This window comes from Drosophila miranda, assembly GCF_003369915.1.
Source record: "Drosophila miranda strain MSH22 chromosome Y unlocalized genomic scaffold, D.miranda_PacBio2.1 Contig_Y2_pilon, whole genome shotgun sequence".
In the NCBI taxonomy this organism is placed as follows: Eukaryota; Metazoa; Arthropoda; class Insecta; order Diptera; family Drosophilidae; genus Drosophila; species Drosophila miranda.
The window spans coordinates 5213194-5227159 of NW_022881614.1; the positions used below are offsets into that span (position 1 = coordinate 5213194).

The 13966-nt window shown below is 46.1% G+C and overlaps 1 protein-coding gene, 1 long non-coding RNA gene and 2 pseudogenes across 3 annotated transcripts; 2 read left to right on the plus strand and 2 right to left on the minus strand.

Annotated features, from left to right (window-relative positions):
• Positions 1-2881: 2881 nt before the first annotated feature.
• On the plus strand, positions 2882-4716 carry LOC117193611 (death-associated inhibitor of apoptosis 2-like). The gene is made up of 2 exons (XM_033398353.1): positions 2882-3357; positions 3420-4716. The coding sequence occupies exons 1-2, from the start codon at positions 3043-3045 to the stop codon at positions 4416-4418; spliced, it is 1314 nt and encodes a 437-aa protein (XP_033254244.1). The 5' UTR covers positions 2882-3042; the 3' UTR covers positions 4419-4716.
• A 4237-nt stretch (positions 4717-8953) lies between these two features.
• Positions 8954-9593, minus strand: LOC117193613 (annotated as a pseudogene).
• Positions 9594-9691: 98 nt separating this feature from the next.
• LOC117193614 lies at positions 9692-11539 on the plus strand (annotated as a pseudogene).
• A 369-nt stretch (positions 11540-11908) lies between these two features.
• LOC117193619 lies at positions 11909-13236 on the minus strand. Of its 2 annotated transcripts, none has more exons than XR_004474644.1 (2): positions 13195-13236; positions 11909-12165 (listed from the first exon to the last, which is right to left on the minus strand). It is a non-coding gene; the product is annotated as an uncharacterized LOC117193619 (long non-coding RNA). The 2 variants fall into 2 exon arrangements; XR_004474645.1 differs by lacking the exon at positions 13195-13236 and adding an exon at positions 12639-12678.
• Positions 13237-13966: the final 730 nt, after the last annotated feature.

The following is a 13966-nucleotide window of genomic DNA, read 5'->3' on the forward strand; positions in this document are numbered from 1 at the left end:
ACACGGACCTATATAAATTTAGGGCTGACCGGCCACGGCCAGCGATCGCCCACGTCGTTTGAACTTAAAAAGAGAAACATAATCCGCACTCCAAACATCGTTCCACATTAAATGTTATTTTGTTCCGTGTGTTGTCCTTTATTTAGTATTAAGTATTAGCTTAAACCGTTTAACGTAAAATCTTGGCCATTGAACTAAATATGTACATATGTAAAAACACCAACACCTTTCACGAACCTAAATCTGCGAGCAGCTGTTCAGTTCCAGAAGATTAACCCTTAGTGGGTGACGCGGGGATCCCATCAGTCCACCGTATTTGGTCGAACGATTTGTGGAAAAATATTGTTTATTGTTTATGTCCCGGGACCCTTAACAAGAGCTCTTGGTAGGTTAAGTCTCTGTAGGGGCCCGAGTTAAATGAACTCCCGTAAAACTGGATCCACTCATCTACACATATTCCATTACTTATGGGTGAGGGTATCCCTGTTGGTTGAACGAAATTTCAGCAGTTATTTCCGTGTTTGCCTTTGTGTCGAACGTTTTGGTGTTTCGTTTTGGTTAGTGATAATTTGGAGTATATCTATTTATTTATGAGAAAGATGAAATTGTCAATTTATAATTAAGCTTGGATATATACTGAAGCATGATGCAGTAAATTAAAATAGAGGGAGGGCGCGTGACGTAAGCCATGGATTAGGCCAGCCGTTACCGTTCCAGCATTGGGTGGCCAAAATGAACGTTGTGTTCGGTCACAGGTAGGGCGGCGCGCGAAGTGATAACACCCAAGCTTCACCCACTTGATAGCCGTCTGTTTATGATTTTCCTTGTCTTTAGGTTGTTGTTAGTTTTGATGTCCCGAGAAGTAGTATGTCTCCCTTTTTGTCTACATTTGGCGGGCAAGGGGAACTACCCAGCCCTGGGGTCGACAGCTAGTCGGCATTGCCCCCTGGGAAACAAGCCAAGTGTAACAAATGGCGCCCAATATATTTTCGAATTCGCATGCATCTGGACCGACGCAGGTTCGGGTGGTATTACAACAAATGTCACTTGCGCTGGTAAAGGCAGATGCGGGGAATGAAAAAAAATAATAAATTTTGTGGAGAAGACGACAGCTCGCGAAGTGCAGTTTAGCTGTCCCGGCAGAAGTCGCTGCTGCAGGCTTAAGGTGAGCGTAAAGCTGGTCCTTAATGGCGCGGGGTGATTGATGCTAGGGATGGATAGACGGAGGCAGTTAACGGAAATATAAAATATGTGATAGGGACTTACGAATTACAGTTGATCATTTTGTCGCTATTCGATGTCGCAAGTGAACGTAAGTCACTGCCGTTCAACAAAAAAAATGGATTGGGGTTTGCGACGGACACATTGCCTGGTGGACTGTGATATCGAATAAATCTGTGATGAAATGTGATATTGGAATAAGTTAGAGTAAGTCATGTAGGTAAATGTTCATTGTAGTTTCGCACCTGCTTGTTTAAAACAAAGCCGCTTTCGTGTTTTTGAACCTGTTGTCTGTCTGCCGAGAGGTGGTGAGGAGTAGGTGGCCCGGGAGACGTAAAGACAACCCGCGATGCATCTGTTGTCATGGCAGATCGGTATGATGGATGACAGGAACAAATCACAAGCAAAATGAGCTCATGCACAGTGAGGCTTCTCGTTTATCGGCCATCGCTTAGAGCGATGACTAGAGTAGATGACAGGCCACACAAAGGTGGTGTTCGTAATTGTAGGATATCCGTAGGGCGACTGTCAAGTGGAGCGCAGAAACTGGAGCGGTTACTGGTCCCGGCTAGTCACGTGTCCCCCTCTTAATGAATCTTGTAAGAAGAAGAAGAACTGTTAGGAATTTTTGTTGTTAGGTTTTGTGTTGTGTTGAATGTGTTTGAAGTTTGAGTGTCTTAGGTGTCGACCGAATATACATACATGTATGTTATTATTTATTTATGTATTCAAATATTTAATTGCATATATCTCGTTAACGGCGCTAGTTGGCGCAATATTTATATCGGAATTTATTTATTTATCGGATTATTTATTGGTCCGAAGCGTGGTGTTATTTATTCTTGCTAGTTATTTTTTTGGGTATTTATTTCTTTATTTATATATATTATCTTAGTTTAGGAGTTTCCCTTTTTTTTGTAGTATTGGTGTTGCTCGGTGCAGATGCCACAAGAAGGGGGTAGTCGACAGTATCATACGCGATCACGCGGAAACAAAACAGTGGACCAGATAGGAGAAGTGTCAGGGGCGATGTTTGATCAAGATCGGGAGGAACTTGGAGCTGTGGGTCGGTTGTCAAGAACACCGGTCCAGGCCAGGTCAGAAGAATGGCCAATGTCCGATCCTACACCCACGCTTGCTTCCGAACTGGCATCAGCAGTCAACGTATCGTTGGCTCAGGCTCATGCGACACACAGGGCAGCGAAGACTGACTCGATTAGTCGGGTGTTGCAGGAAGAGTTGCGTAAGGGGTTTATCGAGATGATACACCAACTCAACGAGGTACTCCAGCCGGTTTGACAGTTGCAGCAGCAGAAGGAACCGCAGCGGGAGGAGGTTCACCACGAGCAGGAGTATCGAGGAGCAATCCCGAAAAGGAAGCCGTCTATCACGACTGATGCGCCGATTCCGCCACCAAAACCTTTTTTGGCTCGCTCGGGGCGAGGTGGTATTGGTCCGGAACCGTCTTCAGGAGTAGGACCGACCGCATCCAGTGAGCAGCATCAACGGGGTGTGCATCAAGCGCGAAATTGGCGAAACCCGATAGCACTCAGACACTCGGGTCAGGGTCGTGGCGAGAGTAGGAGAGCTAGGCCTCTAGTTATGTTAGTTATGTCGATAGTTCTCTATTCTCTAGCTGGCAATCAATAAGTTTACTTTTCTCTTCTTTTTTCTTGTTTTGATTTTCTGTCAAAGAAATCCTCAAATTCTGTCAAATTACATCACTGTAAAGTGAATTTCATAGAAGTGACTCTTTTGTGCGTCAACAATGACGGAACTTCGACTGGAGCTGGAGAGCGTACGCACAGCCACATTTGTGGAATGGCCGTCAGTGCCGAGGATTTGGTGACGAATGGTTTCTTTGCCACGGGGAATTGGCTGGAGGCCGAGTGCAACTGGTGTCATGTGCGCATCGATAGGTGGGAGTACGGGGATCAAGTGGCCGAAAGACATCGACGCTGCTCCCCAATTTGCTCCATGGTGCTGGCCCCCAGTCACTGCGGCAATATCACGCTGAGTCAGGAGAACGACAGCGAAGGCAACACCATGGTGGATAGCGGCGGTACTGCCTCCCCATGTGCCTGTCCTGATCTTCACCTGGAAGCGAATCGCTTGGAGACATTCAAGGACTGGCCAGTGAGTGAAAAAATAGACTCGACCCTCTAGAAATGCATAAATCTCACTCTTTTTCCCCCTAGAATCCTAACGTTACGCCTCAGGCTCTGGCCAAGGCTGGTTTTTACTATCTAAATCGTTTGGATCATGTCAAGTGCGTATGGTGTAATGGCATTATAGCCAAGTGGGAGAAAAACGATAACGCCTTCGACGAGCACCGACGCTTCTTCCCCAACTGTCCGCGTGTCCAAATGGGACCGCTTATCGAATTTGCCGCTGGAAAGAATCTAGAAGAGCTGGGAATTCAGCCCACAACCCAGCCAAAACTTCCAAACTTCGCCTGCGTGGACTCGCGACTGCGCACGTTCACCGACTGGCCCATTGGGAACATTCAGCCTCCCGAGCCACTGGCCCAGGCAGGTCTCTTTTATCAGAAGATCGCTGATCAGGTTCGCTGCTTCCACTGCAACATTGGTCTGCGCTCCTGGCAGAAGGAGGACGAGCCCTGGCACGAGCACGCCAAATGGTCGCCCAAATGTCAGTTTGTGCTGCTGGCCAAGGGACCAACCTTTGTGCGTGAGGTGGGTGAGGCTATGGCGGCTTCGTCTGGATCCCAGATAGCAACGGCTCCAGCTGGAGAGCTGAATGCCCTAATGGACGAGAGCCCGGCCAAAGAAGCCCTCGCCCTGGGCATAGACGGAGGAGTGGTGAGAAACACTATTCAACGCAAGCTTTCCAGTTCAGGCTCTGCTTTCGAAACACTGGATGAACTGCTGCATGCCATCTTCGACGAGGCGGGCTGTGAAACAGCCCTCGAGGTGCGGGAGCCAACAGAGCCGACTGCACCGCCCCTTGATTGCTGTCAGGCAACCACCAGCAAAGCGGCAGTATCCTCCGATTCCATGCAGAACAAGGCAGAGCCGGCTGTCGTCCCCGAGGCGACCATCTCGGATCAGATACAGAGAATGTCTGTGGCACCGCCAAATGGCAACATTTCATTAGAGGAGGAGAACCGTCAGCTGAAGGACGCCCGTCTGTGTAAAGTGTGTTTGGACGAGGAGGTTGGGGGGGAGTGGTGGTGAGGTGGCAAACCCTCTCTCACTGCAGCGACGTGCAATCAGTGCGCCCCCAGCGTGGCCCACTGTCCCTTGTGACGCGCCGACATCAAGGGATTTGTGCGCACATTTCTATCGTAAATCAGCCGCTGGCGAATATCAATACAAAGTACATATATATTAGATAATTACTAAGGGTATTCCTTCCGTGTGTTTGGCAATAACAGATGTTTCAAAATTTCATTTTACGTTGGGCTCTGATTACCCCGGGATCTGATATAGAGAAAACATGAACCAAATTCTATTAATATCAAGCAAAACAATAGATCAAATAATCTGTTGATCAGCTAATGGAATACGAATACCTTTAACTACATAACTACTAAGAAACCTACAAAGGAACGTATACCCTTCACAGTCCATAAACTAAGATCAACACTCTGAGAACTATAAGCAATTTCCTATCGCTAGATCGAACATTTCTCTCTACTCTCCAGCTGTGAAAGGTGCAACACAATCGCATCACGTTTCTTTGTTTTGTTATCGTACTTCTATTAACAAGTGTGTTTTTTGTTGATACTGTTTATAAACCGCTCGCTGATAGTCTAGACCTACACAAAACTATACTAAATCTAACTCCAAATACGAAATAAAAAAATATATTTAAATGTTAAATGTAAGCCTTTTGTACCCCGCTTTTCAATTCAAATCGCGATCACTATCGATGTGCTATTGATTGGTTTAATTAGGTATCGATAGGAGCTTTTCCGAAATGAGTAAATTCGGCATACCCTGGGGAAAAGGAGACTATAGAATCAAGGAAAGCTTGTCACGTTCGGCTCCAATGAATGCCGAAACTAGTCAGTCTCTATTTTAGAGCTATTTCAACGAAATATTGCAGTTTATTTATTTTATTTATATATCAACGGAATTTCAAAATCGACGAATTTTACCTCCGATCATGGACATAGAACAACTAACCCATTGTCGACCAGTGGCCATTAAAATACTCTCCACAAAAATTATGAATCTTTGTTCCAGTCCCACCTGAACGATAGGTGGCCAGGTCTGAGTCCAGGGAGGCTCGATGGTGTATGGGGACATCGGGGGGATCTGGAGCCGCACTGGGTATATAAGAAATAGAATAGGATTAGTTATATGTATTAGTAAGGGAAAAAGGGATAAATAGGAGTGAAAATATTAGAAAACGTGGATTGGATTATGGAAATCGTGGAGCGTGGACGGAAGAGTAACGTCGAAATTTGAAATTTTGTGCTTAAAACAGAAAGTTTGAAGTGAGTACAGAAAAAAGGGGGCGAGAAAATAGGTTGTAATGCAGAAAATTTTACTCACAGCCGTCAAGGAATATAGAAAACAGAACCGGGCCAGAATGTTTCCTGGAGAGGAACACTGGAGTTCGAGAAAGTCGACTGCAGAGAAGAAGACTGTCCAACGTGAACCTGAGTGAGTTCGTTCCAGTTGCGCGTGTGTGAGCCAAGAAGCGCGGGACGTGTGAAGGGGGAGGGTGAAAGAGGATGATTTAGCTGCCAGGGCGATTCTAGCCACATCGCACGATCGTTGCATCGCCTTCCAGTGCGTGCCACACGTTTGGTCTCAGTCACCACGTAAAAACCCCGAAACCCTATTTACACACACACGCGCACACGTATACACGGACCTATATAAATTTAGGGCTGACCGGCCACGGCCAGCGATCGCCCACGTCGTTTGAACTTAAAAAGAGAAACATAAGAAAGAAATAAAAATTTGTTTATTGTTTATGTCCCGGGACCCTTAACAAGAGCTCTTGGTAGGTTATGTCTCCGTAGGGGCCCGAGTTAAAAGAACTCCCGTAAAACTGGATCATCTACACATATTCCATTACTTATGGGTGAGGGTATCCCTGTTGGTTGAACGAAATTTCAGCAGTTATTTCCGTGTTTGCCTTTGTGTCGAACGTTTTGGTGTTTCGTTTTGGTTAGTGATAATTTGGAGTATATCTATTTATTTATGAGAAAGATGAAATTGTCAATTTATAATTAAGCTTGGATATATACTGAAGCATGATGCAGTAAATTAAAATAGAGGGAGGGCGCGTGACGTAAGCCATGGATTAGGCCAGCCGTTACCGTTCCAGCATTGGGTGGCCAAAATGAACGTTGTGTTCGGTCACAGGTAGGGCGGCGCGCGAAGTGATAACACCCAAGCTTCACCCACTTGATAGCCGTCTGTTTATGATTTTCTTTGTCTTTAGGTTATTGTTAGTTTTGATGTCCCGAGAAGTACATGTCTACATTTGGCGGGCAAAGGGAACTACCCAGCCCTGGGGTCGACAGCTAGCCGGCATTGCCCCCTGGGAAACAAGCCAAGTGTAACAAATGGCGCCCAATTTATTTTCGAATTCGCATGCATCTGGACCGACGCAGGTTCGGGTGGTATTACAACAAATGTCACTCGGACTGGTAAAGGCAGATGCGGGGAATGAAAAAAAATAATAAATTTTGTGGAGAAGACGACAGCTCGCGAAGTGCAGTTTAGCTGTCCCGGCAGAAGTCGCTGCTGCAGGCTTAAGGTGAGCGTAATGCTGGTCCTTAATGGCGCGGGGTGATTGATGCTAGGGATGCATAGACGGAGGCAGTTAACGGAAATATAAAATATGTGATAGGGACTTACGAATTACAGTTGAACATTTTGTCGCTATTCGATGTCGCAAGTGAACGTAAGTCACTGCCGTTCAACAAAAAAAATGGATTGGGAGTTTGCGACGGACACATTGCCTGGTGGACTGTGATATCGAATAAATCTGTGATGGAATGTGATATTGGAATAAGTTAGAGTAAGTCATGTAGGTAAATGTTCATTGTAGTTTCGCACCTGTTTGTTTAAAACAAAGCCGCTTTCGTGTTTTTGAACCTGTTGTCTGTCTGCCGAGAGGTGGTGAGGAGTAGGTGGCCCGGGAGACGTAAAGACAACCCGCGATGCATCTGTTGTCATGGCAGATCGGTATGATGGATGACAGGAACAAATCACAAGCAAAGTGAGCTCATGCACCGTGAGGCTTCTCGTTTATCGGCCATCGCTTAGAGCGATGACTAGAGTAGATGACAGGCCACACAAAGGTGGTGTTCGTAATTGTATCCGTAGGGCGACTGTCAAGTGGAGCGCAGAAACTGGAGCGGTTACTGGTCCCGGCTAGTCACGTGTCCCCCTCTTAATGAATCTTGTAAGAAGAAGAAGAACTGTTAGGAATTTTTGTTGTTAGGTTTTGTGTTGTGTTGAATGTGTTTGAAGTTTGAGTGTCTTAGGTGTCGACCGAATATACATACATGTATGTTATTATTTATTTATGTATTCAAATATTTAATTGCATATATCTCGTTAACGGCGCTAGTTGGCGCAATATTTATATCGGAATTTATTTATTTATCGGATTATTTATTGGTCCGAAGCGTGGTGTTATTTATTCTTGCTAGTTATTTCTTTGGGTATTTATTTCTTTATTTATATATATTATCTTAGTTTAGGAGTTTCCCTTTTTTTTGTAGTATTGGTGTTGCTCGGTGCAGATGCCACAAGAAGGGGGTAGTCGACAGTATCATACGCGATCACGCGGAAACAAAAAAGTGGACCAGATAGGAGAAGTGTCAGGGGCGATGTTTGATCAAGATCGGGAGGAACTTGGAGCTGTGGGTGGGTTGTCAAGAACACCGGTCCAGGCCAGGTCAGAAGAATGGCCAATGTCCGATCCTACACCCACGCTTGCTTCCGAACTGGCATCAGCAGTCAACGTATCGTTGGCTCAGGCTCATGCGACACACAGGGCAGCGAAGACTGACTCGATTAGTCGGGTGTTGCAGGAAGAGTTGCGTAAGGGGTTTATCGAGATGATACACCAACTCAACGAGGTACTCCAGCCGGTTAGACAGCTGCAGCAGCAGAAGGAACCGCAGCGGGAGGAGGTTCATCACGAGCAGGAGTATCGAGGAGCAATCCCGAAAAGGAAGCCGTCTAGCACGACTGATGCGCCGATTCCGCCACCAAAACCTTTTTTGTCTCGCTCGGGGCGAGGTGGTATTGGTCCGGAACCGTCTTCAGGAGTAGGACCGACCGCACCCAGTGAGCAGCATCAACGGGGTGGGCATCAAGCGCGAAATTGGCGAAACCCGATAGCACTCAGACACTCGGCTCAGGGTCGTGGCGAGAGTAGGAGAGCTGGTGGGATTCCTCGAGAAGATCCGCATCCAAATCCCCCGGGTTATAGACCTTGGCCACGGTGGGGCCGAGTCGAAAAATGGGACGTGACGTTCGACGGAGACAGCAACAAAATGACAGTCGAGGATTTTGTGTTCCGAATTGAATTCCTACAAGCCCAATGCCGCTGTCCGTGGGATGAAGTTCTGAAGGGTTTCTTCACCTGGTTACAGGAAACGAGCGGGAATGGTACTGGCAGTACATCCGTGATCATGGCGGTGGTGTTTGGCAGGAACTAAGGGGCGACTTAATTGCTCGTTTCCGAGGCACGGCGTCCGAGTTCGACCGCATGAGATAACCACCATAAAGAATGCAGCGGTCAAACGATTGTGTGGAAGACAGGCAGAAGGTTTATCACGGGCGCCACCCGGGAGCACTCCAAGCTTGTGGCCGTGCAAAAGTGGACAACCACACAGCTGCCGTGCTCGTGCCGCTTGGTAGCATTGCCAATGGGCTTAAGCAGATTCAGAATCTCCTTGCCACTCCTCATAACAGCAGCTTGGGCACAGTCTCCGTTCCGTTGCCATTGTCGGCCGCTGGCTCCGGCTGCAAGCACTTAATCATGATGGGCGGCTTGCGCTGCGGTGGCAGCTGAGTCAGGTGCAGTATATGCTCATCGTCTGGCGCGCAAGTATGCCGATCACCCAGCAGGGCAAACGATTCAAACGTATACTCGCACTGACCGCGAGACTGTCCCAGGGACTCCCATCCATTGCCGTAGAGCCCAAAGTATTGCAGGGCACTCAGAAGGCCAGAGAGTTCAGCATTTGATCGCGAAATATACAGAACTGCAATTATAAAAGCAAGTTACTCTATTGTCTTTTCTCAATATTGTTCAAAAAACTTACGAAATATAAACAATAAATTTTGGTTCATTATTCTTTGCTAAACAGCTGTATCATTAAAAACAATGGGACCGAACTCTGAAATATACCGAGAAGTTGTTGGTATTAATTCAAGGACAAAAACTGTCCCCTTTTTAGGCCTCTCTGAATGCGATAGTTATGTCGATAGTTCTCTATTCTCTAGCTGGCAATCAATAAGTTTACTTTTCTCTTCTTTTTTCTTGTTTTGATTTTCTGTCAAAGAAATCCTCAAATTCTGTCAAATTACATCACTGTAAAGTGAATTTCATAGAAGTGACTCTTTTGTGCGTCAACAATGACGGAACTTCGACTGGAGCTGGAGAGCGTACGCACAGCCACATTTGTGGAATGGCCTCTGAATGGCCCCGTCAGTGCCGAGGATTTGGTGACGAATGGTTTCTTTGCCACGGGGAATTGGCTGGAGGCCGAGTGCAACTGGTGTCATGTGCGCATCGATAGGTGGGAGTACGGGGATCAAGTGGCCGAAAGACATCGACGCTGCTCCCCAATTTGCTCCATGGTGCTGGCCCCCAGTCACTGCGGCAATATCACGCTGAGTCAGGAGAACGACAGTGAAGGCAACACCATGGTGGATAGCGGCGGTACTGCCTCCCCATGTGCCTGTCCTGATCTTCACCTGGAAGCGAATCGCTTGGAGACATTCAAGGACTGGCCAGTGAGTGAAAAAATAGACGACCCTCTAGAAATGCATAAATCTCACTCTTTTTCCCCCTAGAATCCTAACGTTACGCCTCAGGCTCTGGCCAAGGCTGGTTTTTACTATCTAAATCGTTTGGATCATGTCAAGTGCGTATGGTGTAATGGCATTATAGCCAAGTGGGAGAAAAACGATAACGCCTTCGACGAGCACCGACGCTTCTTCCCCAACTGTCCGCGTGTCCAAATGGGACCGCTTATCGAATTTGCCGCTGGAAAGAATCCAGAAGAGCTGGGAATTCAGCCCACAACCCAGCCAAAACTTCCAAACTTCGCCTGCGTGGACTCGCGACTGCGCACTTTCACCGACTGGCCATTGGGAACATTCAGCCTCCCGAGCCACTGGCCCAGGCAGGTCTCTTTTATCAGAAGATCGCTGATCAGGTTCGCTGCTTCCACTGCAACATTGGTCTGCGCTCCTGGCAGAAGGAGGACGAGCCCTGGCACGAGCACGCCAAATGGTCGCCCAAATGTCAGTTTGTGCTGCTGGCCAAGGGACCAACCTTTGTGCGTGAGGTGGGTGAGGCTATGGCGGCATCGTCTGGATCCCAGATAGCAACGGCTCCAGCTGGAGAGCTGAATGCCCTAATGGACGAGAGCCCGGCCAAAGAAGCCCTCGCCCTGGGCATAGACGGAGGAGTGGTGAGAAACACTATTCAACGCAAGCTTTCCAGTTCAGGCTCTGCTTTCGAAACACTGGATGAACTGCTGCATGCCATCTTCGACGAGGCGGGCTCCCGTCTGTGTAAAGTGTGTATGGACGAGGAGGTTGGGGTGGTGTTCCTACCCTGCGGTCACTTAGGTAAGTCATGCCATGCCCCCCTATCTATATGCGCTGTTATCTCAAACGCAAACCATCTCTCACTGCAGCGACGTGCAATCAGTGCGCCCCCAGCGTGGCCAACTGTCCCTTGTGCCGCGCCGACATCAAGGGATTTGTGCGCACATTTCTATCGTAAATCAGTCGCTGGCGAATATCAATACAAAGTACATATATATTAGATAATTACTAAGGGTATTCCTTCCGTGTGTTTGGCAATAATAGATGTTTCAAAATTTCATTTTACGTTGGGCTCTGGTATGGAGAAAACATGAACCAAATTCTATTAATATCAAGCAAAACAATAGATCAAATAATCTGATGATCAGCTAATGGAATACGAATACCTTTAACTACATAACTACTAAGAAACCTACAAAGGAACTGTGTGCAAACTGCGTATACCCTTCACAGTCCATAAACTAAGATCAACACTCTAAGAACTATAAGCAATTTCCTATCGCTAGATCGAACATTTCTCTCTACTCTCCAGCTGTGAAGGGTGCAACACAATCACATCACGTTTCTTTGTTTTTTTATCGTACTTCTATTAACAAGTGTGTTTTTTGTTGATACTGTTTATAAACCGCTCGCTGATAGTCTAGACCTACACAAAACTATACTAAATCTAACTCCAAATACGAAATATAAAAATATATTTAAATGTTAAATGTGAGCCTTTTGTACCCCGCTTTTCAATTCAAATCGCGATCACTATCGATATGCTATTGATTGGTTTAATTAGGTATCGATAGGAGCTTTTCCGAAATGAGTAAATTCGGCATACCCTGGGGAAAAGGAGACTATAGAATCGAGAAAAGCTTGTCACGTTCGGCTCCAATGAATGCCGAAACTAGTCAGTCTCTATTTTAGAGCTATTTCAACGAAATATTGCAGTTTATTTATTTTATTTATATATCAACGGAATATCAAAATCGACGAATTTTACTTCCGATCATGGACATAGAACAACTAACCCATTGTCGACCAGTGGCCATTAAAATACTCTCCACAAAAATTATGAATCTTTGTTCCAGTCCCACCTGAACGATAGGTGGCCAGGGCTGAGTCCAGGGAGGCTCGATGGTGTATGGGGACATCGGGGGGATCTGGAGCCGCACTGGGTATATAAGAAATAGAATAGGATTAGTTATATGTATTAGTAAGGGAAAAAGGGATAAATAGGAGTGAAAATATTAGAAAACGTGGATTGGATTATGGAAATCGTGGAGCGTGAACGGAAGAGTAACGTCGAAATTTGAAATTTTGTGCTTAAAACAAAAAGTTTGAAGTGAGTACAGAAAAAAGGGGGCGAGAAAATAGGTTGTAATGCAGAAAATTTTACTCACAGCCGGCAAGGAATATAGAAAACAGAACCGGGCCAGAATGTTTCCTGGAGAGGAACAGTAAGGGAAAAAGGGATAAATAGAAGTGAAAATATTAGAAAACGTGGATTGGATTATGGAAATCGTGGAGCGTGAACGGAAGAGTAACGTCGAAATTTGAAATTTTGTGCTTAAAACAAAAAGTTTGAAGTGAGTACAGAAAAAAGGGGGCGAGAAAATAGGTTGTAATGCAGAAAATTTTACTCACAGCCGGCAAGGAATATAGAAAACAGAACCGGGCCAGAATGTTTCCTGGAGAGGAACACTGGAGTTCGAGAAAGTCGACTGCAGAGAAGAAGACTGTCCAACGTGAACCTGAGTGAGTTCGTTCCAGTTGCGCGTGTGTGAGCCAAGAAGCGCGGGACGTGTGAAGGGGGAGGGTGAAAGAGGACGATTTAGCTGCCAGGGCGATTCTAGCCACATCGCACGATCGTTGCATCGCCTTCCAGTGCGTGCCACACGTTTGGTCTCAGTCACCACGTAAAAACCCCGAAACCCTATTTACACAAACACACGCGCACACGTATACACGGACCTATATAAATTTAGGGCTGACCGGCCACGGCCAGCGATCGCCCACGTCGTTTGAACTTAAAAAGAGAAACATAATCCGCACTCCAAACACCGTTCCACATTAAATGTTATTTTGTTCCGTGTGTTGTCCTTTATTTAGTATTAAGTATTAGCTAAAACCGTTTAACGTAAAATCTTGGCCATTGAACTAAATATGTACATATGTAAAAACACCAACACCTTTCACGAACCTAAATCTGCGAGCAGCTGTTCAGTTCCAGAAGATTAACCCTTAGTGGGTGACGCGGGGATCCCATCAGTCCACCGTATTTGGTCGAACGATTTGTGGAAAAATATTGTTTATTGTTTATGTCCCGGGACCCTTAACAAGAGCTCTTGGTAGGTTAAGTCTCCGTAGGGGCCCGAGTTAAATGAACTCCCGTAAAACTGGATCCACTCATCTACACATATTCCATTACTTATGGGTGAGGGTATCCCTGTTGGTTGAACGAAATTTCAGCAGTTTTTTCCGTGTTTGCCTTTGTGTCGAACGTTTTGGTGTTTCGTTTTGGTAAGTGATAATTTGGAGTATATCTATTTATTTATGAGAAAGATGAAATTGTCAATTTATAATTATTAAAGCTTGGATGTATACTGAAGCATGATGCAGTAAATTAAAATAGAGGGAGGGCGCGTGGCGTAAGCCATGGACTAGGCCAGCCGTTACCGTTCCAGCATTGGGTGGCCAAAATGAACGTTGTGTTCGGTCACAGGTAGGGCGGGCGCGTGAAGTGATAACACCCAAGCTTCACCCACTTGATAGCCGTCTGTTTATGATTTTCTTTGTCTTCAGGTTGTTGTTAGTTTTGATGTCCCGAGAAGTAGTATGTCTCCCTTTTTGTCTACATTTGGCGGGCAAAGGGAACTACCCAGCCCTGGGGTCGACAGCTAGCCGGCATTGCCCCCTGGGAAACAAGCCAAGTGTAACAAATGGCGCCCAATTTATTTTCGAATTCGCATGCA